This window comes from Lagopus muta, chromosome 1, assembly GCF_023343835.1.
Source record: "Lagopus muta isolate bLagMut1 chromosome 1, bLagMut1 primary, whole genome shotgun sequence".
In the NCBI taxonomy this organism is placed as follows: domain Eukaryota; kingdom Metazoa; phylum Chordata; class Aves; order Galliformes; family Phasianidae; genus Lagopus; species Lagopus muta.
In genome coordinates, this window is record NC_064433.1 from 108241248 (window position 1) to 108266729 (window position 25482).

Here is a 25482-nt window from a genome sequence, read left to right on the forward strand (position 1 = left end):
AGGACAATTTTGGCCGTCAGGATTCCAGACAGCACCTGTTTATTTTTATTTATTTTTTGTTAATCATTTTTAGTTAAATTTCTTTTTCATAGCAGCCATTCTTATCTGTGGGAGAGATACCGTCTTTTTGACATGCAACTGTCCAGACTGCACATCAATATGTGGAGAATGGAATCAAAGTGTTGTATCAGCATTGATGTATTTCATAGAATCATAACCACAGAATGGCTCGGGTCGGAAGGGACCTTTAAAGCCCATCCAGTTCCAACCCTCTGCTGTGGGCGGGTTTGTCTGCCCAACCCCCTAGTTTACAGCTCCAATATTCAGGCAAACCTTGCCCCTTCTACACTAGGGCATGCTGCCTCCACGTGGCCAAGCATGCTTCAGGCTTTCTTTTGTCTTGCATTTCACACAACTGTGTGAGGCTCTGAAAGTTGGAAATAGAATGGACTAGAATTCATGCATTATTTCTGTGAGACAGGGCAATACAGGGATGAAAAAATTAATGACTTATATTGATAAGTGTCCTTCACACAAATATTCACCAGAAATGCACAATAAAGTACAAAGGCATATATATATATATATGTATATATATAAAAAAGAATACTTTCTCAAATGTTTATTACACGATGAAAGAAGACTAATTGAAAAAAAATTCACATCCTGAACTTGATCAAAGAGGACCAATTACTCTTCGGATCTATTAGCTAAAAGCAAGTTTGAAAGAGCAGTTCTTTAAAATTACATAAAACTGTATCACATTCTTGTTTCAGTTCATAACTGATTTGATTCCGACTTGACTAGAAGACCACAGACGTTGCTTTAGTATTAGACCAGCTATGTGGTTCAAGTAGCACTAACAGTGTTACGGGTACAGGGCTTTTCCCATCACTAAAATGGAAATGCTTGTGAAAATGGTCTATTTTTTTCCACGCCACACTCAGCCCCACCCTCAAGTCCCAGCCTCCACCTATTATACCAATATTGTTAGAAGGACCAAAAGGAGAAAGAAAACAATTATTGTTCCGCCCATTTCTGTGTACATTTCATTCTCTACCAGCTGACCACAAGTGTATTCCAGCTCACTGTCAACGAGGTCTTCGTATAAAGTTTACAGCTTGGAAGGAAGTGTCATGTTATGGCTAAAAGGCTTTCTGAATTTCCAGTGCCATATTATTTCCCTGCTTTGGTTAAGATGTATTATGACGCTTCCTGTCAAATCTCACTCTTACTGCCCCAAATTCACAGTGCAAAATACACAGTACAATTTAGCAGGGGTACTAAATTAGTGATGGTTTTGGTTTTGATTTTTTTTTTTTTTCCTTTTAAAAACATTGCAAGGTTTAGAGATGATGTGAGAACCTCAAGATTCTCACAGGTGTTGTAGGGTGCGATGCCAACTTTAGCTTACGTTTCATTGTATAAACACTTTCCCATCTCTGTTTGGTATCCAGCAAATAATCCTATCAGAAATTTTCCAAACATCCTGTGTTTTTGTCTCTACTGTCCACTTCAAATTTTCAAAGTATAAATTAGTAGCTATACATCTGTTGCTGCTGCTCTGCTTGAACCTGTTGCTGTCCTGACTGCTGCTGCGCTGGCTGTGCCGCGGGCTGCAAGACATCAGTTTGAGGCACCGACCTCCACGTCAGAGGATGCTGTTCTGTGATCTGGTTTCCTAGAGGAGCAATGGAGTTCACCAAGGTGGTTAGATTTATAAAATGGGCCACAGAATGAGGATTGGCTGCCTCTGGCTGCGGCTGGATCTGAATGTCATTCTGGCGGTTGTGCAGCATGGCAGAACCGCTGACTGTGTCAAACGTCACAGTGAGAATGGAGTTGTCCAGCTGCAACTGGCGCTCCGGAGCAGTCAGGTGGCCCACAGCCACTGGTTGGAGGTTTGTGAATTGCGTTCCAGCTGCCGTTGTAATGGGGGTAACAGTGATATTTGTCAGTCCAACAGAACTGGACGGCGCTGTGACATTTGGGTCACCAAGGGTCACCACCACCTGAGGAAAAACAGAAACCTTATATTGCACAGCTGACTGTCAAGTATCTAGCACTGAGAAAGATCAGCTGAGTGCTGATGGGCTCACATGTTGCTACTGCCACTAAAAGAACTCATACAAATAGAGGGCAAACAAAGCTGGGGCAGGGTCTGGAGCACAGGCTTAATAAGGAGCAGCTGAAGGAGCTGGGATTGTTCAGTCTGGAGGAGAGGAGGCTCAGGGGAGACCTTGCTCGCTACAATTACCTGAAGGGAGGTTGTAGTGAGCTGGGGTTGCCTCTTCTCTCGTGTAACTGGTGATAGGACTAGAGGGAATGGCTTCAAGCTGCACCAGGGGAGATTTAGGCTGGACGTTAGGAAATAATACTTCTCTGAAAGGGTGGTCAGGCACTGGAATGGGCTGCCCAGGGGGGTGGTGGAGTCACCGACCCTGGAGGTGTTCAAGCAACATTTGGATTTTGTGTTGAGGGACATGGGTTAGTGAGAAATATTGGTGATAGGTGGATGGTTGGACTGAGTGATCTTGTAGGTCTTTTCCAACCTTGGTGTTTCTGTGATTCTGTGAGAGGGGAGTATAGAGCACTTGAACATAACTTCCAAGTGTAGAAGAAAGAAGATAATGAGAGGGGAGCATATGTAACATTCAAAACCATCAGTTAAATTGACTGTCTTGACACTTGTAGTCACAGCATCAGCCAGTTAGTTGGCAAACAAGGAGATGATAACAAAAAAAAAACAAACAGAAACAGATGTGAGGAGTTGCATGGACAAACACCTTTTTTTTCCTCTATTTATCTTCATCTTACTGAAGTTTATCAAACTAGCCCTAAATGTTTGATAATGTTTTTGTGTTTGCCACAAGGGAACCAGAAGTGTTATCCCCCTAGGCAGTGCCAGCTGCCCACCCTTCTACTGGAGCTTACCTGCTGAATGCTCTGTACAGCTGAATTAGTCTCATCTCCAACATTTCCTGTAAATTCAGCTTCCTTCTCTGTGTATTCACTGAAGGCAGGGTCCTCAGGAACTTGAGTTTCCTCCTCCTCACCCGACTTCTGCTTTCGTTTCTGGCCACGCTTAGGAGCTTTCATATGCTGTTTTCCTTCTGGTAATTCTCCCTGTTCCAAGGCTAATTCCGGCTGAAGCAACACATTTCCAAATGAAACACTAAGCAAAATGACTTGATGAAGTTCCATGTAAGACTACTATTACCTGTAGTTGGTTTACTGTTGATTTTCAAGTAAAAAAATCAAACTTCAGCCAAAACTTGATTGCAGGGAATGAGAACTCACCCTATAATTACCTCCATTTTATAAGCACGTGTTATATAACAAAACAGACTGATCTTGAATCTGCTTGTACTGCTTAGAAGACAGCATACCACACCTTAACCTGGGACTGATTTCTAAAAAAACATATTCCTTGCCTATCAGCCCACGCTTGGCTATGATACATACCAAAAAAGCAACACCCCCAGTAAGTCTGAAAATCTTGCTGCCACTGGAATTTGGCAACGGTAAATGTACCTGAACAATCCCAATTGAAGAGGCATCAATGGTTGTAGTCTCTGGCAGCTGCTCTAAATCATCAATCTTCACTGAAAGAATCTGTGGACAAAGAGGTATCAGCCTGGTGAACAAACTGCAGCCAAACAATACAGTATTACCTTACCTAATCACAGAGCAAAAACGCTGCATCCAACATGTCATACAAACCATTTAATGTAATGGTTTAATTTAATATAACCACAGCTTGTTTTGTTTTAAATAGCCTTTATCTTGTGGCACAAAAATCTTTTCCTTTTCACTGAAAAGCAAAGTTTAAAGACAATATTAGAAGAATGTGTTTTTTCTCGTATTCCAGACAGCCCACAACCTATCGAGAAGTGAAGAATTCTGTAGAAAAGAAATATAATATTTTGTAAAATGTAATTGGCTAAAAATTACTTTATAAAACTTATTTTATTGCTATTGATAATAAACACATTAACTGTGTCCTACTCTATTGTCCCCAGCAGAATCTCTGCAGCTCAGCTTATCAAAAAACAGGAACAAATTGCCTCTAAATTGCAGATAGCTAGCTGCATTTTTAGTCCAAAAAATCAATAAACAAAAGCTTTTTGCTGGCATCTTTCCCTGTCACTGTGATGAAAAGTAGGCATAATTTAAGGCAAAGCAACACTGATGATAATTTGGTTGTAAAATAAAGGCTAAAATGGAAAGAACAAGCTTTAAACAACCTAAAGAAGAAACTGCTGAGAAAAAAAGCACATGCATTATCTATTCAGAAATCCACTAGCTCCACTAGAGTCAGACAAAACAACTCTCTAATCCAAATTCTCCACAGTTAGCATTTATCTTTATTATTTATTATTTTCTATCATCATCGGATGCTGCTGTCACCTCTATTCCCCATTTCTTTTAGATCACTCCTGAATACAGAGAACATAATGAAGAAAAAAAAGTGAACTATGCTCACTAACAGATGAATACAAAATATGAAAAAATCATACATTTAAGCAAAGGCAAAAAAAAAAAGATTTAAACAATCAGAAGAAAATCATTTTTAGGGAGTGACAATCAGGTGTGTTTACTGCTGAAATATAACATAAGTGCTCATTCAGTTAAGTGCAAGCTTAAGGGATAGTGCCCAAGCTAAGGTTAATTTACCCTTAACCAAAATTTGCCTCAAAAGAACAGGGATAAAAAAGAGTTGGGGTGGAACTCCTTCTATATCACTGAAGGCCATTAAGTTTCCAAAACAAAACAAAAGTCAAAATACCAAAGCACGCCATGAGCTACTTGCCAAACTAACTCACCTCTGGATGTTTACGCCTCATATGTCGACTCATGGATGCTCTGGTAGAAACCTTTGTCCCACACAGCTGACAGCTCTGGGCTTCCACCTTATCGTGAGTGAGCTGTATGTGTTTCTGGAGCATGTAATCAGTGACATACTTCTTATCACAGACTGAACACGTCCACTGTTTTCCTACTGGTGGCAGAGGGAAGGGAAATCTGTTAGCAACAGCCCCGAAAGGTGAGTATCATATTGTCAGTAGCTCAAGAAGAACTACAGAAAAAATTAGGCTATAGTACTTGGCTATTATTTCTTGGAGATTTTACCTGTATGAATCAACTTATGAGTTTCCATTGTATTTCTCTCACTAAAAGTCTTCCCGCAGAGCTCACACATGAAATCTTTGATTCCTGTATGAAGAGTACATTTAGCATAAGAGCAGTAATAGTTTAAGGCATCTGGGATAATTTTAAATCTCGTATTACCAAAAACCCCATCACACAGCCAAACAAGTAGGGAAAGCCCAGCATCACCAGCTATTTTTTAGCTAAACCGTGCCACTCTTATCAGTCAGAAAATAACAATAAGAAATGGGAAATAAGAAACTAAACACTAATTTAAAATGGAAGCAATACTCTAGGCCTACCCGAGACCAAACCAACCTCCATTAAAAAAGGAAAACAAGAAACCAACCAACCGGTGTATCTTAGCTGCATAATACAATAGTGGTTCTGGCTGACAAGAGGTCAAAATCCCACTTTTCAAAAAGCATAATGTGTGTATTTCTATTCTGACACTCTCACTCTTCTAGATACGAGTTCTCCCAAGAAGCATTTAGTTGATTTTGCACATCTTTAGAGACCTCACCCGTGTGCCTTTTGTAATGCTTCAGCATGTTGACTTTCTGTGCAAATTTTCGGTGACATTCCTTGCATTCATATTCTTTTATCCCTTTATGAAGTTTCATGTGGTGACGAAGTGCATGTTTTGTCTTCATTCCTATGAGACAAACAGACACAGCTAAAAGCGTGGTATGAAGTGGTATTTTCTCCATTTCTCCCACCTTCAGAGGAGAACTCAAACTAAATTCATTGTTAGCCAATAGCAATTTATCACTATTCTTCTAGACCCAGGCAAAAGCTCTGGAAAACATCCGAAGAATCACCGAGGAAGAAGCAGAACAGCAAGGAAAACAGAAGAAAAAACATTATCAGAGATATCACATTTAATGCCTTTACTAAAATGCCAGTTCAGTAATTGCTCAGATTGTAACAAATAACTCAAAAAGTAGAAACAGCTTTTGACAGTTGAGGCTCTTAGAGAAATCACTCTAAGTTTATGTCTGAAAACAACTTACAATGAAAAAAAATACAAGCAACCAAGATTTTTGTTCACTTTGGTGCTGCAAACGCAGCAGAATTCAGTCAGAGAAGCACTTCTCAATCTAACAGAACAGAGGCAAATTTTATTAACATTAGATGCATCTTACAGGTCATGGAAGCAGTTCATAAATTTAGAAGTGTTATATATATCTGTCAAGCTCCTGATTAATAGTTTCTAACACTTGCAAGTAAAGAAATTTACATTCAGAGGACCTTCCCAATATTCTAAGAGCAGAATTTGAATTCAGATATTCATCTGCTATTCAGTACCACAGTTAATGGAAAACAAGGCTTTAGACATACCTTTGCCACATTCTGCACACAAGTATTCTCGGATATTATCATGGACCCGCATGTGTTCTTTTAACATGTCTTTCCTAGCAAATGATTTGCCACATTGCTCACAAGCATGACTTTTTACACCTTAAAAATAAATGTAAAAGACAACATAAACAAACAAAAAAAAATGTTAATGAAAAATGTGCATCCCCTCAAAACTGACTAGATTGGTGAATTAGAGGGCGACAGTCCATCTGTGTCGTCAGCCACATCTTTCATGCATACTGTAGTCCAAACTGCACTAGGAGAGTTAGAGAAAGAAAAGCTGCTTTTTTGTGTGTGTGCATGATCTGAAAAAAGACAAAGCCTGAAGTAGGGCAATACTGTATAGCATGAAATAATAATGAATTGTTAAAAATGATTTTGCAATAGCAGTTTTCAGCCTGTGTAATGGTGAGAAGGCGACATGGATAAGAATTTGAGGAAGAACGGAATACAGAATTAGGTTTTTTAGCAGATGAATCCTGCATGGGATTAACTAAGGATCTTCTGCACTGTGGGCTTTGACCAAATATCTTCATTAACACTTTCTGCTTTAGAAAACTGGTCTACCTTAAAGCATAAATAGATAATTTATCTTATTGTAACTTAGAATAAAAACCTAGAAGCTTTTTTCTTGGGGAAAAAGGAAAAAAAAAGGCAGGCACTGGCAACATAAATTTTTTTGGAATATTGATAATTATAAAGAAACACAGCATTTTTACCTGTATGTATAAGCTTATGTCTTTCCAGATTCCCTATACTGTTAAAAATCCTTCCACAGATTTCACATGGATGGATGTATCTGAAACCAAAAAGACCAAAAGTGTCACACCTCCCCTGAGACAGAGATGATTTTTAGACATTTCTGTCAGTAACTTTATTTGGTAATTACTAGACAAGTTCCTTCAACTGTAAATGTAAGCTTGGAGCACTTTGGTATTGCTATGTCCTCAAATCATAATCGTGTTCTTGTTTTTTAATTCTTATTAAAAAGCACAGATTTATACTTTACAAAGACCGAACTGGGAGGCTGTTGATTAATAACACTAAGTGAATTACTAATGTTATATATTTCATTATAGCCCAGTTCTCCTAAAGCATCGGATGAGAGAGCCACCGTGACTACAGAAAGACAGCTCCTCTTAGCAGCCCAACAAGTCATCTTACTTCTGCACATTAGGATCAGGTAGGTTCTCCCGGTGAATGACCATGTGTGCATGGTAAGTGGCCTTCAAGGCAAAGCGTCGATTACAAATGCTACAGCCATAGCCTTTCTCCTTGTGCACGTCCATTATATGCTTCAAGTACTCCTTTCCTCGGCCGAAAGTTAACTGTGAAATGAACCAATAGTGAATGAAAGGGGAAGAAGTTCCTTGCGAACAGCTGTGGTTTAGTAACACATTATTGGGATCTACAGTCAGAAGCAGCAGTCAGAAATATTCTGCTTATCGCTAGATGAAATATCTTTGAAAGCTAGATTCGGGACTGAACCTGTTTGGCCATTACAAGCACTCTGCTACAGGACATCAATTAACTCACTCAGAAAACCAGATCAGTATGGTATCTCTGTGTCATTGCTGACAGAGGGCAGAAGAGCATAATGAAAACAGTTCACTTATTTTTGGGCAGAGAAGTGCTTCTTGTACTACATTAGTAGAAGACCTCCAATTATTTGTGCAGCAAGGAACAGACTTAAAAAGAGCCACGTATAATCTTCACTAGCTGTTTAAGCAAGGATGCCACAGACAGAGATAAATGTTTTTTGAGCTCTAAGGCATAGTATTCCATTCTGCAGAGAAAGCATCAGCACTAGCTTCAGGGAGTTTGTATTTCTTGGCATTTGTAGGGCAGAGATTCCAGCTCAGCTCTTGAAAGCACTACAGCTACAACAGACAGGAGCTCCACCAGGGCCAAGTAGCGTTGCATATTCTTATATGCTCCTATGTATCAGGGCAAAGTACCACGACAACATGTTCATTTGCTCTAATTTTGCTTCTATTCAGGGCACGGCTGACAGCACTGTACAGCTTGGTGAAGATGTCCTTTGGGAAAAGGCAACTAAGTGAGAGACTCCCAAAATCTTGGAACACATATTTCACTAATACTCATTTGTATGTAGTTCTCCTTTAAGAGTGCATCAATTTTCAGCCAAAAACAGCCTCCCTATCTCACCATAGCTTACACTCATCTTCCATCGCCTTACAGTTCACAAACTTCACAAACACCTGCAGAAGCACTAAAAGAGACCAGCTTTCAGAAACACCCTACTAATTTGAAACAGCAACATTTCCCTCATTTAGAAGCATATATTTTATACAGTTTATGTACCCATTAAGTGCCAGACGTTAAAATTAGCAAGTATATGATTAACTGGTGCGACCACATCTTATGCTTACTGACATAAGCTTAAAATCAGTTTGCAGATAAGAACAGAAACCTGAAGTACTAATATCTCCAAGTCTTTTCCATGAGAAGGTAGGCTAAGTGCTTTCACTACATTGTGTGTATCTGTGATATAAATTCTGATTTCCAGAGGACAAGCCAGTGATTTAACTCCCAAGATTCTCCAGCTCCACTGCCAGTTTGGCCAGTTCTGCTGTTCCCACAGATCATTTTTTTGCAACCCTCTCACTCCTGCGCAATGTGCTCCCCATGAATATATAGAACCCAAAGATCCCATTCTTCCTCATTACTTCTTTACAAAATGGCAAAAGCCATGCAGTTAAAGGCTGACAGAGTCTTCCTCTGCTTGCTGACAAGTAAGCAAAGTATATTCCAGTACCATCCTGGTAGTAATAGAGTAGGCCAAGAATAAGCGTTCATGTTGGACGCTAACAGGAGTGTTAATCCCCCAAAGTGGATACCCACTAGACAGCATTTGATCTTTTTGAAATGAATCAAATTGTGAATGGCACCATTCAGAAATACCACTTGAACATAAATATTTTTTTAATTTGCACATAATTAAAACATAGTCTAAGAATTGAATGAACAGAAATTTACTGTTTCTTCCTCCAGTTTTGCTTGCTTGCTGCCTCGCATACAGGGAAACATATGCATTTATCTTTCTAAGTGTCTGGCATTCACCTTGCAGAACACCACCATGTCTTGTGGAATGACATCACTTTGTAGATCAGAGCACTGCAGAGGAGAGCAGACCTGTGAGCTGGCCTGCTCTTTCCTAATTTTCAGCATTACTTAAAGTTATAAATAATTGATAGACACCTCCACTCCTTCCCTCCCATTAAATTAATTTGAAAGTATTTAAAGCTACCTGGCACCTTTTGCAGCTATACTTGTGAGGCTCAGAATCTGCACTTTCATCAGAATTGTCATCATTTTCTTCTGATGAGATTCCAATTTTACCAATGAACTCTTCCCTCTGGTGATCGTCCATTAGTGCTATATCCTGTGCAAAGTAGGAAAGAATATTATGTTTTCATAGATTAAACATCTATTTCAAAATGTAATACCTCAACAGCATTTTCTCCACACTGACTGCCTCACATTATCAGCTGCTGTAGCACTATTTATCAACGTCATCTAGATTATCTTCCCATTTCATTCAAGTAAGATAAAGAAATTCACTCTGTCCTCACTCTGTCACTCTGATTAAACAAGAAACAACCATTTATCTGAACAGATAATACCAGATTTTGTGTACAGAATGAATTTTAATGTAAACAGAGTCAACGGGTTCAGTATTACATCCACATAAGAGTCTTTACAAATGTCACTGAGTGATGCAATTCCTTTAGATTTCGGGTTAACCAAGTGATGCCAAAATAATCAGCATCTGTTTAGACACTGCTAGTCTTTTTTTTTTTCTTTTTTTTTTTCCCTGTTTAAATGATTTGAATCATTTTGACAAAACCAGGTTAGGAACTGAGCATGCAGCCAGTTATACTGGTATATACAAGAGAATCACAATCACTGTCATGGAAAAGAGCAGGAACAGTTAATTTTGTTGTTGGTTGGTGAAGTTTTTTTCAGTGCAGAGAGGGGATGACAGTAAACCCTCATCTCAGCCAAACTACAGCTGGAAAAATACATCTGTTAGCAGCTGTCTTGTTAGGTAATTATTCTTTCTGCTTTAAAGCAATCCACCTCAATGACTCATGCAAAGTCACAAGTTTAGAAGAGCATTCTGAAATAACACATGTGGAAACCCAGAGCCATAGGTAAAGAACACAGTGCTTGCTAGACTGCAGCAGAAACATCTCCACACAGGATACACAATCACTTGTGTTGCCATACAACACGTGGCTGTAACACTCTCACTATATTTATCCATATGTTTGTTAATGTTTGCTAAATAACATGACTTCTCTACCAAACAATTAACACAGTACCTTAAAATGGACATGAATGTGATCTCTCAACACATCCACTCTAAAAAATTTACGTCCACAGATTTCACAGGTGTATTTCTTGTCTCCATGTGTTAGAAGGTGTTTGTTCATATTGCTTCTACATGAAAACACCTAAAAGAAAGAAGGATGGGTTTTTGTATCACATCCAGCAGAGCTGCAGTTCTTTACAAGTTACCCAACAGATAGCTAAGAATGTACCTCCTGTCTTTTTTATTTATTCAGACCAGAAACAGACAGGAACATCTGTTATCTAGCCAGCAGATGACCTCACAAACTGGTGACAAAGCAAAACATATATGCAGCTCCAAAGAACTTAATGAAATTGCCTACTTATTAGAGGTGGGCTTACAAATAGATGCAGCAGAATTACATAGGGTAAGTTTATTTAGACAGCTTTTGAACCAAGAATGTTGCATCTATCTGTAAAAAGATACATCCACAAAATCTATCTTCACTGAAATTAACATACTGAAAGCATCAAAATCAAAAGCTTACCCCCCAATTTAAGTGTTGCTTGAGTACACCTTCCACCATGAATCATTAAACATTTCTAAAATCACTAGTAAAATCCAAAGTCTTTGCACTGGTGACAGTAGCAACTTCAGATAATGAATATTAAGCTCCAGAACACAACAATGGCACAATCACACAATGAATTCACTTGGAATTCTAACGGATTTTCAATACAGTCAATTGTAGCCATTTTTATTCTGGAAGAAAATCTTCACTCTAAATAGTGTAAGCCATGAGGATTCACTGCCAGACACAGTGACCATGTTGCATGTCCTGAAAAAACTCTCATCTGAACTTCAGTTTTGTTCTTATTTTTGTCATAACAGCTTCCACAATCACTGGCTGTAGTGGAACTTGGGCATATAATAGAGCTCATGCAGCTGAAAGAGGATCATCTTGGCTGGGCCTCAGGACTTGCTGCTGACTGACTATGCATCTGTGTAAGTTGCAAGGCAGTCTGATGTGGCACATACTGCACTAAATATCATTTACCTCAACCTTTTGGCAGACGGTGTGTCTATTCAAGTAGATAGCTATTATGTTTTAATGCATGGCTGGTAACATGTTCTATGTCAAGATAATTCATTTAGAGACTCAGAGCTGAGGCACTGTACCCTCAGCATGTTCCTGGAGCTACAACACATAGCTTCACGGGGCACATGCTGGCAAAGCAGCCTACCTTCCCACACACAGGACATCCTGAAGGCTCCTTCTTGTAGCGAACCATGTTTTCCGTGCTGTGTTCAAAGTCTTCTCTTTTCACACGCCTCACCCCTTTACAGAACAGCCCCCATCAAAAAAACAAAACAAAAAAAATAAACCATGGCTTTCCACTCCAATCTGCATGCCCTCTCAGGTGAGTACTGTAAAGAAGAGTGAAATACTGGGAAGAGCCTCAATGCAGAATTTAATTGCTAGCAAAAGGATCATTTCTTAGTAAAAATGCCATCTTAAGAATACAGAAGAATTCTGCCAAAGGGAAGTATTGTGGCCTGTTGGATATTACTCCAACTGCAATGTGTCTGAAAACAGGAATTTATTGCCAATAACAGAAAATAGGCAGATCTAATAGGCCTTGGTATTTTGATCAGATATCCAGGCTACAAATCCCTTTGTCAGTCTCTGAGGGGAGAGAGAATAACCCAGCATCATTTCTGATGTTCAAGGATGATTACAGACCTCTTTCTTTGCTACTTTCCATGAAGAAAAGGGCTGCTGCTGTTCTGTGACAACTGAATGTGAAACTTCTTGCCATCGCTACTCAAAACCTTGTCCTCTAGTTCAGGACACAGAGAGCTGAATCATGAAAGTCCAGTGATGGCTGGCTATGCCCAAAGTGACAAATTACATAATTTGACTGCTTTATTATTATTTTTATATATATATCACCTTCATTCTTATCTTCTACACTACTAGTGGTATTTTAACGTATAATTTGGTAAGCTGTCATTGTCCAAGTTTTTCCAGACCCTTTGAGGAGTATCTGTAACACAGAATCATATCATAGAATGCTGTGGGTTGAAAAGGACCACAATGATCATCTAATTTCAACCCCCCTGCTATGTGCAGCATTGCCAACCAGCAGACCAGGCTGCCCAGAGCCACATCCAGCCTGGAACATAACATCCTTAGATGTTGGAAATTTTGAAATCTCATAATCTCATCTTCATATACTCCCTAGATTACATCACACAGTATTCCATTTATACAATATTGGTCAAGTAGCAGCCTATAGAATAGATTTATATTTATACAGCAGTCACTTTCAGTTAATTCTCTGCTTTCAGATATTCTAATTACTCCAGGATTCATTACTGTTATTTTTCATAAACTTCACATACTGCTGAAACCTGCAACTTTACAGCAAGAAACTGACTAAAAATGACACCTACCATAATAACTAGGTTCATAGGTGGTAAGCTTACCTTCCAGGTGTCGCCTTTGATGGTCCAGCATGACATCCTTCCTGTAGAACATCTTATTGCAGATTTCACATGCAAACTTCTTATCTCCATGCTTTTTCTTGTGTTTGGAAAGATTACTGTTTGTAGAAAAGAATCTGAAACACATCTCACACTGGAATGTCTTGTCATCTGTAAGCAAGAGAAACCAGGCAGCTTTTTAAAAGGAAAGCAAGTTTTCTATGTTTGTGACATATCTTTTAGTTCTTTTGTGAAACCTGAGTTATAGCATACAAGTAATCAATCATTATATATAGATTGAGGAAGGAAATGAAGTATGTATTTTTTTTTAACTCTAAAATCTGTCCTCTCATTAAAAGTATAATAAACACCAAACAATACACCAAGTGCATCTTTGCTATCTGTGAAGTTAACAAGCCCTGGAGAGTATTTCTTCAAAAGCAATAACAACATATGTCAGTTCAACACTGACTCTACCATCATATCTTCCTTCCCTGGTCTATTTCTATCATGGTCTAGCATACATTAAAATAACATTCAAGGAAGACTCAGTTACAGTTGATTCAAGTTTTCAGTGATGGTAAAATAGCTGTGTATATGGCAACACATCATAACACTGTCAGCTGTATCTAAACATCAGAATACTGCCAGCATTGGCTCCTAATGTCAGCCAGTACAGTATACTCCAGAAGAAAGTACAAAATCTCAGAAGAGGAACATTACAAGTAACAGGCCTATGGGAAATTTGTTTTATATTCAGTAGTTGAGACTTCTGTCAAAAAATGAAAGCATGGTCCTTTAGGTGGAATTTGCCAACACTACAGCAATCACAAAGATGCTAACTGCTTGATTTGTCAAATTGGAGAGCAAAAACTGCTGCTCATTATGGTAGCAGTCAACTCAGAAAGAAAATGAGCCAATCTCTTTGAATACTGAGGTCATTCAGCTTTGCTTCCCATTCTTCATAAGGCTGAGTTCTTATTCAATCTGCACCCTTTCAAAGGAAATCAGAAAATTTATTTTGAATGGTGCTTGAGGCAGCAGCTACCCAGGTGATTCTGAACAGGGAGTTCTCATGTGTCTATAAAAGTAATCAGGCTGTCATTTTCTAAGCATAAGATCACTCAGAACATCTAATAGGAGTAATAACAAGGGAAGGCTGTGGAAGGAAAGGACAGGCTGTAGTGATAGCAAGAAGGAAACACATGGAGAGATTATTTTAAGTATAAAGAAAGCATGAAAAAGCAGAAGAAAACTAATCTCTGAAAATTGCAGACTATCAATAATAGTGACCTCTTTTCCAGTTCCTCTTTCTCAGAGAAATTAGTTTTGGAACTAAGTTTCAGGAAAGAAAGTTAAACAGAGACAGTGACAGAGTATCCGTGAACATACAAGTGAAATACCAGTGACGATATTTTATAGGTGAGCAGGGAAAAGAAAAAAGGCAACACATAAGTGGATGTATTACTCTACAGATTATGGATTCTACTTTGATTATTGCAAAAAGAAGTTTTATAAGGGAAGGAAGAAAGGAAAGCGGCAGGCTGCTTGCAATAATGAAAAAAATCCAAATGTGTACTTTCCCTTTGTAGTTAGTATGCTGTGGTGGATTTGTGGGCATACCCATAAAGATGAGAGGAAGCTGAAACATTAGCCACGCTCACCTGTCCTGCAGTTATGGAATTCCAAGGCACTCTCTATTCGAAAAGCCTTTTCACATGTTGTGCACTTGTATCTGTACTCACTGTCCACCTGAGGATTACAAAGATTATTTGAGAGGGGAAAACGTTGAGTCATGATTGACAGAGAAATCTCAATTACTTTTTCTGCTTTTTATCTTGACCAATTTTTCTGCCTTCAACGTGATGTTTAAATATACACCGGTGCAAAATTCTAACGCTATATTATCATGCTATGTTCCTACATTTGATCTCTACTAAAAAAACAAAACAACAGAAAAACCAACAGTAGATCAATAGACCAATAGACCATGCGTGCATCTAACAGTCTTCCTGATTACCCCGAGTCTGACAGAGAAATTCTGAAAAGCAAGTAACCTGACTCATCCTCTAGCTTTCAAATAGATGCCAGGAATACGAGAGCCTTGGGTCTTGATGTCAGGCAACAGAAATTTTCAATAAGACCCCACCACTGGGATGTTTAATACTAATATGGTGGTAGTAGAACTAAAAAGCCCTCGTCAGCAGGCACAGCACTCTGCTATAAGCTCTGTAAGTTTACACATGGGCTCACAGCTCTCATTAATGCAGCCTTTAGCCAGAGTATTCATACACTATCTCTGCAACAGGCAGAGATAAATAAACGAGGACAGGCAAACAAAAGTAGAGCAACACTGTTTGGTACAATAAACTGAAGTCCAATCTCACCTCTGGGTCATGTAGGTGCAGCTAATTTCAGCTTGTCTTACTGTAATTGATGCCTGAAAACACCCTTCTACGGGAAATTGAGACACAAAAAAGAACTTTATGGCCTTACGTAAGCCCACGCTTTCCAAACTGATGAGCTGTTCTAACAGAAGATGTTACCTCTCCTTATCAGTCTTACCTCACTTACAAGAAATTCACAGAGATATCCGCTCAAGCATAATTGACCCAAACTCCCCAGTGAGCACCTGGAAGCTCACTGCACATTTTCACATAACCTCAGAAAAAGCCAGCTGGTCATTTCCACTCACTTCATTCCTGCTGTGCTTGTATGAAACATGCTGCTTTAAGCTCTCCTTACGGCTGAACAGCTTTGCGCATTCCTCACATTTAAATAGTTTGTCACCTGAGGGCATCAATCAAGATTAAAAAAAAAGTAGTCAGAAACTGATAATAATCAACTCTAAAACAAGACAGGGGAAATCAAAGCACAAACAAAACAAACAGGCTAATGATTAGAAGCTTTAGTAATTCAGGAGATCCAGATAGTACATCTTAACCTTTTTCATCCTAGTGAAGTTTACCAAGTGACAATTTTGTTTGATTCCCCCCCACCCTTTTCTGAAGTGCTGTTTTTTGCAAAATCTTTAGAAGCAGGTCACGAGGAATCCTGGAACTGCAGATCACAGAAGGGAAAGCACTTTGGTGATATTTTCACAGCAGTGTTGATCATGAGACTGTTCAGATGGGGGAATATATCTGTAAAGGGACTCATAGTTTTGGAAAGTCATCACCTCCTTCCCCCTGCTTAAATCTGTATCTAGATGCAAATTTTAAATAATTTCAGTTCCTATAGTCTGCATAACTTAAAAAAGAAGAAAAAAAAAAGGAAGAGCTCTATTAAAACAATGCATACCAATATCTAAGAGTAGCTTAAGATGTTTTTACTCAAAAGTGGAACCAATGAGAGAAAGAAACAATGCACAAGCAAGGCAAAAGCAAACCTACCATGAGAACGGATGTGCCTGCTGAGGTTACTGCTGTTCTGGAAGATCTTACTGCAGATACTGCACTGATAGACTCTTTTGTGCTCCCCAAGTTGTTTTATCAGCTTCCGCCGTATACCATGTCTACTGGAGAGAATTAAACTTCTTTTGAGGGACATGCTGTTTTGGTGATGAGCAAACCTACTGGATCAGAGAAAGAAAGGCAGGGACTGAAAGGTATCCCACAGGTTGCAAGAAAGTCCCACCAGATGGCGAAAGCTAGAAGATGTTATGCTCAGCTTCTGACAGGAGAGGGAGCGCTGGAGCCTCATCATTGCGAAGACGACCTTTCGGCCGCCTGCTAGAAGCAGCAGATGTTGGAAAGCAGCTTGCTTCGAATTAACTTCACCCAAGACAAAAAAGAAAGGAAGCAGGAGCCACCAACCCCACAGATTGTCTTTTCAGGCCTCTCAGAGGAGCACAAAGGATCCGTTCTGCTCCTCTGAAAAAATACCATTAGCATGCTTTCAGCTTAGAAATCTTGGCAGTTTTCATGCAAAAAGCACGTATGGTAAAAAAGGCAGCAGGGCACCAAGAAGCAACAGTGTTCTATTTCCCAGCACCACCACCAGCTGGAATGCATTTTTGATGGCTCTGTATCTGCTAAGGACTGTAGTATATAGCATTACTAGCTAATTTTGAAATATCTAACAAGCACTTTATTATGCAAAAAAATAAAAATCAAGAAGCCAATTTTACCAAGTCAGAAAGACGAAAAATAATTTTAAAAGTCCTTGATATCTAAAAGTCTCCTTGAGGTTCTGGTATACTTACGTTTTCACTTTCCACTGCTCTAAGTCTGAGGTGACACACTCAAATCAATATGAAGTGATTTATGAGTTAAAATACAAACCAGACTGAATAATTGTTAGCTTTCTTTTAAAGCAAAAATCTATTTGCCTGTTTTATGACCAACATTCAATAGGAGTATATTCAATTGCACAGTATTTCATTGTGAAACTGCAAGAGACTTTGGGATCACATTGAATTAAACCTGTCACGTGACAGAAAATGAAATTATCATATGTTCCAGCCCTCTAGCACCAATATCTCATCAACCATGCATCACCCTACAGTACATGAGCCATCTCTGTGGCTCTTCTAGCAGCAGCATCACGTTTTTTACAGAAATGAGAAAGAGCACCTATGGGCCCAGTAGAAGAACTGTTGCACGCTACTTAATCTTGATTAAGCCTGAGAGGAAATTCTGCGTTCCAGAACACTTACTTTGTGACTGAACTGATGCTATTCGTGGTGCTAGGCACCTTTCCTAAAACCAATTCCATTATCCTCTCTTCTGCAGCTGATGGCAGAGCCACTTCTTCTGGTGGGACTTCAGCTGCAGTGTCAGCTACACGTTCCACTGCAAACATATCATAAAAATACAGTATTAATGTGATAGCTAGAAAGAAAACCTTAATACATGATTTTTCTTTTGTAGTGATATATGCGTAACAAATAACAGATTGTTAATGAGTAAGCATGACTTGCAGGATACAAAAAGGGGCTACAAAATCACAGGTCAAAGTGCAACGTCTTACCTTTCCACAGCCTACCACTAAGGGGCCAGTTGACTATATGCAAGGTGAAATATTCTATGTGACCTTCCCTTAAAGAACAGCAAGGTCCTGAAAAAAGCCCCTTCCAGGAACACCACCGTATGTCAGAGAAAGGAAGGTATCTTTGCTTGAGGGAAGATGCTTCTTCTCCTGTTCCTTCCTTTGGAAAGAGTAGATAATAGCAGGACAAGGGGAAATGGTTTTAAGTTGGATGGGGCCCTGGGCAGCCCGGTCTAGTATCAAATGGGGAGGCTGGTGGCCCTGCACATGGCAGGGGGGTTGGAGATTCATGATCCTTAAGGTCCCTTCCAATCCTGGTCATTCTGTGAACCTTGCAGGAAGCTAGGCAGGTCTCTCATAATCACCATCCTGCATTTCTCTGGCCCTTTCTATTCCTAAAACTTTTGCAGGAGAATGCAGGTAATCTAACTATAGATGTTGCAACCTTTATTGCAGACCTGGATCTGACAGAAATATAGGTTTGTACTTATCTGCTTTAGAGATGGTCCTAAAAACCTCACCCTGTCTCTGTGCTACTTTGTAGGCCTTTTTGAGAAATAAAGACACATGAAGGGGGGGTATGACTTAGCATTTTCTACAGTTTTGTTTTACCTGCAGGATCTTTCTCTTCAGCAACAAGGGGTGCTTCTGTTTCTGCTTTTGTTGTTTTGATCTTCCTTCCCCGCCTGGCCTTTCTCCTTGAGTCTGTACTGGCACTGGCAGCATCACAAACCACTGGTGGATCCGCAGGGGGAGCCTCTGTTACTTTATCTGCAACAACCTCACTTTGGCTGGTTTGGGGGGCACATTTAGCTTGTTCCAGGTGACTCATCAAGTGCTCTGAACGGATGGAAAGAGCAGGAGTATAAAGAGGTTGCCATGAAATATACTAAGGGATAGATTGATCTGAAGCCTATTGAACAGGTCAACCTCATTTAACAGTGACTCACTTCAAATTATTTCAAAAGTAGTCACAATACCATCCTAACTAAAAGCAAACTGTCTGATAAACATTCACATAATTACTAACATTGACTGCAATTTTTAAGAGGTCTGTTAGATGTAACCGGAAACAGGTTGTGCCCCTGATAATTTCAACCTTAACGAGGGTAAATTTAGATTGGACATGAGGAAAAAGTCTTTTACAGTGAGGGTGGTGAGGCACTGGAACAGGTTGCCCGGAGATGCAGTTGATGTGCCATCCCTGGAGACTTTCAAGATGAGACTGGATAAGGTCCTGAGCAACCTGATGTAGCTGTGGTGTCCCTGTTCAGCACAGGTGTGTTGGGCTACATTACATTTAAAGGTCCCTTCCAACCCTAAGGATTCTACAATTCTATGATAATGGGTACATTTTTCCAAATACCCAAGTTATTTAGCAACCCGAGTGTCCTTTTCAAAAATGAGTCAAATGGTGACAGCTCTCAAATGTTTTAAACGGAATAAAATAGCTGCAAATGAAATGCAGAAAAAACATATTTTATTACTATTACTATATCTGTGTCACAAACACCAGACAGTATCATTAACTGCAAGCTGGGATCACTTACTGATATTATACACTGTTTATGCAGTTCCCTGTCCTTGATATTCCTAATATTCCTATCATTTTCTTGATAACGATTTTCTAGATTCAATATCTCAGCTGTTTGCCCAGAGACTGCTTGCTGCTATATTAATAACATCATTTTACCTACCCCTCATCCCTACCTTCTTTGTCAAAGGAACACAAACATAAAATCTTTATCTTACTACATCATGGACAAAGATATAGCTTTGCAGTCTGGAAGAATGGAACTCTCCTAACACCTCTCAGTACCATCATCAATTTTTAGCACTCCTTACCTGTCAAAAGCTGAGGCTCCTGGAAAGCAGATGAACACACTTTACATGTCCACTGGCTGGGTTCTGCTTCTGCAGCTCCACTGCCTTCTGGAGTGCTCACTAAATCACAAGAAGAAATACTCTAAAGCTTTGAATATGGGAAAGTAGTAAATCCCTGTAGTCTTATTCAGCTTGCAGTGACTCCTTGTATATCACAAACGATGATTTAAGCAATAAGAGGCTCACAGAGGCAGCTGCTTAATTTTTGACTTCCCAGCTATATTCCACCAATGTAATCAGATGCCTGTACATGTTTAATTCAAAAGGAAATGAAGTTTGATTTATTCTCTGGGGCCACTTTGGGACGTTGCAGACATGAACACCTGAAGTCAGAAAAGAATCTAAATGGTTGCAGGAGAACATTGGTGCTTTTGTAAAGTCCTAAGGTCCCTTCAGCACCTTCTGAAGAGCTGTGATGATTAAAGGCACAATAAAAAGTATTTTTTTGCACCATTAAAATTGGAGCTACCATTACTCTACTGGGTGAGCTGAGGACAGAAGTAAAAAAATCATCCTTGCTCTCTCTGCAGAGCATCACAGATTAAAAACATTTGGATGAACAGATGTATGGGTGAGAATAATGAAAACCTGGTTTTGACTAGTTTTGTTAATTGGATATTCTACCAGTCTACTGTATTAGGATTTTAATTAGCCTATCAGCTGGCACACAAGAAGAAATAGAGAGGAAAATAGATCTGGAGTTAAAAACAAAGGGAAATGGTTACTTTGCACACAGTCCATTGTCTTTCAGTCCTTGGATGATCTGTCTACATTTGTCATGAGTATCTCATAAATCTAGACCAGTTCACAGATTTTTTGGTACACACAGAATATTCCACAGCACACAAGAATTCCCCAGAAAAGGAGGATGACACTGTAATTAGATGAAGTGAACACCAGCACAGAAGATTCAAACTGTATGACAGTAAGCACTCAGTTAAACTCTCTCTGCCTAATCTGTACCCCATCTGTACTGGGATGATAAAGATACTTCTTCCTTCTTGTTCTTGGCTCTTAAGCCAAAATAAAAGGCTCTCTGAGGCTACTACAAGCATGTTTAATGTTCTACACTACACACATCAGATCTCATCCACACTGTAATAAATAAATAAAAATCATAGAATCATAGAATGGCCTGGGTTGAAAAGGACCACAAAGATCATCTAGCTTCAACCCCCCAGCTATGAGCAGGGTTGCCAGCCACCAGACCAGGCTGCCAAGAGCCACATCCAGCCTGGCCTTGAATGCCTCCAGGGATGGGGCATCCACAGCCTCCTTGGGCAACCTGTTCCAGTGTGTCACCACCCACTGTGTGAAAAACTTCCTCCTAATATCCAACCTAAAACTCCTCTGTCTTCATTTAAAACCATTCCCCACTGTCCTTTCATTATCCACCTTTGTAAACAGCCATTCTCCCTTCTGTTTATATGCTCCTTTCAAATATTGGAACCACCTCCCCGGAGCCTTTTCTTCTCCAAGATAAACAAGCCCAGTTCTCTCAACCTTTCCTCACAGGAGAGGTGCTCCAGCCCTCTGATCATCTTAGTGCCCTCCTCTGGCCCCGCTCCAAGAGCTCCCTGTCCTTCCTGCACTGGGGGCCCCAGACCTGGACGCAGTGCTGCAGATGGGGCCTCACAAGAGCCAAGTAGAAGGTGACAATTACCTCCCTTTCCCTGCTGGCCACCCTTTTTTAATGCAGCCCAGAACACAGCTGACCTTCCAGGCTGTAAGCACACACTGCTGGCTCATGTCCAGCTTCTGGTTTACAGGACCCCCAAGTCCTTCTCCACAGTTCTCTCAAAGGGTTCTTTGCCCAGTCTGTATAAAACACCTGGGATTGCCCTGGCCCAAGTGCAACACCTTGCACTTTGCCTTGTTGAACCTCATTAGGTTCTCATGTGCCCACTTCTCCAGTCTGAATGATTCCCAATAATTCAAAAACAGGAATTCCTTCTTCAGAGGCTATGAAAAAAAAAAAAAGTAGTATCTTGAGAGATTTGTAAAGGTGACCAAAGATAGCAAGCCTGAACAGCAAAATTTTGTGTAATTAAAAAAAAAAAGTCAAACTATTAAGCAATATGTAAGGTATTGGATCTACGTCATGAAGTTTCTGTGGCTAGTAAAAATGACAATTCACAATCTGCAAAACTGAAGTCCGTTTTTGAAAACTGTCCCTCATTTTGTGTCTCCCTTGCTCCTTACCTGCCTTGAACCTAGAGACCCTGACTGTGTACTGATTACCCAGGAAGAGTCATGATCTGCTTAGCTTTCCACTTTGTCAGGCTTCCAGGTTGAAGCAAAGATCTGTCAGTTTGCAATAGCTCTGCATGACTTAAGGTCAGTATAAGATTCAAAAAAAGGCATATTTTGTTGTGGAAACATGAAAACATTACAAGCAGTGGGAATACTTCAGGGTTCCCAAAGTATAACAGCAGCATTTTGTTTCTGTTAAAGCTGGGCTTTCAGACAGTAGAGTGAAGGACGTAGAAAGCGTTGTTCACATTTTTTGTCATTTTTTTTCCTGGAAAAATCAGCATGCTAAACTGAAAAGCAGCTGTCTGGCCAGCTTCATATTTAGACTGTGACAGTATCCATGTGAAATGAATAGACCTCTTCTGATGAAGTTCTCTTACACATCTGCAACCTTCTGCTCTTTTCCTGTCTATTTTTAATACTAGTGAGTAAAATTTAACCAACTTTTTCAAAGAACAGACACAGAATGCTTTCTTTTGATCCTGAACTCCATATATACTATATACCCTATATATGCTATATATTGCTACATACTCTGAGTTTACTTTTAGACATGGTGACTTTTGTTAAAAGGACTCTAATTCCGCTGTTCCATTTACCAGAGATTACGTGCAGATTGCTTCATAATCAGCCTCAGGGACTGATGGTCTGTGACACCACCAGTTATGTCCAGATCTCCATATTCTTTGCCAGTAATATCCATATTGCTTATAAATTTAACTAAATTTGAGTTCATGTTCTACTCAGTGCAGTCTGAACCGTTCTAGACTTCTAGCATTATTGTAATGTGGGGAGCTCTGCCAGCAAACAGCACTGTTCTTACACTCACATGTTTTCTTCTAGATCCTGACCATTTGAACAATTGCACTTTGCATAAAAAGTCTAAAGATTGTCTTTGCAGCTCCCCCGACTCAGCCCATATCACCTCCAAAGTCAGATGCAGTTGTTTTCATGAAAATCATCTGGTTAAAGGAATTTTTGTCCCTTTTGTCACATTTTAAGCTGCACACATGCAACTGTGATAAGGCCAAGAGAAATCTAGGCTTTCAAATACTTTCTAAATAAGTACTTGCTGAATATATAACTGTGGTAACTATGATGAAGTGCTATACCTAGAAGATTTTTACATTTACACCTGCCCTCTATCTCTCTTACAACTACCATAACTTTGCATACCTGTTGGATCAGCTACTTGTATGCTGGATTTCTTCGCTTTTTTATGGGGGAAGACGACAGTTGAGGGCTTTGGAGAGACTTTGTTCCCCTCCTTATCACATTCCATCACTACCAAGCACATATCTATGGAGAGGAAAAAACAGTTCCATTTCTTTACTTTCCAAACCCTTTGATTTTCTTGCTCTTTGCTGATGGCAGCAATTATAATTAAAAAGTTTTGCCTTATAGCAGGCCTGCAGAAAACATTACTGTGCAAAATCCTAACCAGCACATTCTTGCTCTCCAATTTGACACAATGTGCCCTTCATATTCTGGGGTATATAGTGAAAGTGCTGAAGAGAGAAAGCAGGACATACCCTAACACTATTTTTAAATACCTTTTTGAACGTGAAAATACATGAATGGTTTAAACTAAAGAGGAAAAAGATGAAACCCTTCAATTAATACCACTTGGAAAAATCTTAAATTCAGAAACAAGTTTACAAGACTAATTCAGTATTCCAGACTGTGCTTACTACCAAGATTAGCTGTATGTTATTAGCACTGGCCTCTCTGCAGGCCATTTGTCACCCCAAATTATACTCAGCGTAGCAATAACACCAGATGGGAGTACACCCAACTCAACAACAGAAATTGCCCTTGCAATGCTGAAGGATCAAGCTTTTTAGCTAAAGAAATGCAAATATAGGGAAAAAAAAAAGCAGAGGGGCAGAGAGATAAAAGACCTCTGGCAATTCTAATTTGGGCTCTAGTAAATCTGCTGCCTTTTTCGCCAATGCACAGGCAATCAAGTAGAATGGAAGCTTACTTCTGAGCTTACGTCATTCCAGTGGGTTCCGTGTAAAGCTGCAGAAGGTAAAAGTTTTTCAGAATGGTACAGCAGTTTTAAGCAAAACCAAAACATTTTCACTCCAACTGAAAAAACATGGCTTCTTTACCAAATTAGCATATACATTTAGACATACATTGACAACTGAGCCCCTTTGCTCTTGTATCCTCAAGTGATTTTGATGCAGCTAACAGTTCTTCAATTAAGAACTAATTATCCAGTCTGTTGAGCCTGAAGAGGCCGAATCATCAAGTAGGTCATCCTTCTGCTTTCAAAAGCTGAGATATATCATGGTGAAGAATCTGTGCTTTCTTCTTGTAAGGTAACCATGTACACAGGTTAGCCTGACTCTGAAGGCTAACACATTCAGGGTCAGAGCCTAACCGATAAACAGCACTAGCAACTATAACTAGCAGCCCCTAAGAGGCTTGGGTCCTTAAGAAGGAAAAGAGGCCCCCACACATACCATTGGAAATACTAGTGACCTGCTTCAGCATTGGCTTTTCCATTTTTTTGGCGTAAAAAGCTGCATACCACACTCGCAGCTCAGTTCCTGGTGGGATGTCCCGGGAGGTGGTGAAATAAATATCATTGTCATGCTGGAAGGCAGTTAAGTTTTGATGCTCGTGTTCAGTGGCTGGTCGCACCATCATCATCCAGTTGCAATCATCTTCATTTGAGGTGTCAAAGTATAAAAAAGGCCCATCTTTCTGGAACACCTGCCAAGCAAATTATACACGTGATAAAGCCGTAACAAAAAATGCAAAGTTAAAAAAATGTATATATATATTTTTGCCATGGTGTTCATTCAAGGGACATCAGGTTCACTGAACAAGCCTCAACGTTTGCGTCATGAATCAGTCACATCCTCAGATGAGTAAAGTCTGAGACGGGCTACCAGGGGCAGGATGGGAACAAAGAGAACCCCCATCCCAAAAAGTCTTGGTATAGCCACTAGTTTTTCACAAAATGTGAATGACTCCATAGAGGAGAACAGATTGAAACCTTAACAGCACACTGTGAAACACCCATC

At 39.7% G+C, this 25482-nt stretch overlaps 1 protein-coding gene across 5 annotated transcripts in view; it reads right to left on the reverse strand.

Moving 5' to 3' along the window:
- Nucleotides 1-294: 294 nt before the first annotated feature.
- Nucleotides 295-25482, reverse strand: part of PRDM15 (PR/SET domain 15) — a 33505-nt gene continuing 8317 nt past the window's right edge. Inside the window, exons 5-25 of one of the 5 annotated variants that reach the window (XM_048966750.1) lie at nucleotides 24916-25168; nucleotides 23621-23743; nucleotides 20153-20251; nucleotides 18920-19147; nucleotides 17976-18111; nucleotides 16711-16835; nucleotides 16014-16108; nucleotides 14983-15070; nucleotides 13322-13489; nucleotides 12076-12170; nucleotides 10863-10994; nucleotides 9785-9919; nucleotides 7678-7841; nucleotides 7233-7312; nucleotides 6493-6612; nucleotides 5675-5806; nucleotides 5134-5217; nucleotides 4827-5002; nucleotides 3535-3615; nucleotides 2935-3147; nucleotides 295-2012 (exon numbers count right to left, since the gene is read on the reverse strand). In XM_048966750.1, the coding sequence (XP_048822707.1) occupies nucleotides 1536-2012; nucleotides 2935-3147; nucleotides 3535-3615; nucleotides 4827-5002; nucleotides 5134-5217; nucleotides 5675-5806; nucleotides 6493-6612; nucleotides 7233-7312; nucleotides 7678-7841; nucleotides 9785-9919; nucleotides 10863-10994; nucleotides 12076-12170; nucleotides 13322-13489; nucleotides 14983-15070; nucleotides 16014-16108; nucleotides 16711-16835; nucleotides 17976-18111; nucleotides 18920-19147; nucleotides 20153-20251; nucleotides 23621-23743; nucleotides 24916-25168 (3204 nt within the window). In that variant the 3' untranslated portion in view covers nucleotides 295-1535. Of the gene's footprint in view, nucleotides 2013-2934; nucleotides 3148-3534; nucleotides 3616-4826; nucleotides 5003-5133; nucleotides 5218-5674; nucleotides 5807-6492; nucleotides 6613-7232; nucleotides 7313-7677; nucleotides 7842-9784; nucleotides 9920-10862; nucleotides 10995-12075; nucleotides 12171-13321; nucleotides 13490-14982; nucleotides 15071-16013; nucleotides 16109-16710; nucleotides 16893-17975; nucleotides 18112-18919; nucleotides 19148-20152; nucleotides 20252-23620; nucleotides 23744-24915; nucleotides 25169-25482 lie in introns of those variants that run through there. The other 4 variants (XM_048966732.1, XM_048966741.1, XM_048966723.1 and 1 more) reach the window with 4 other exon arrangements.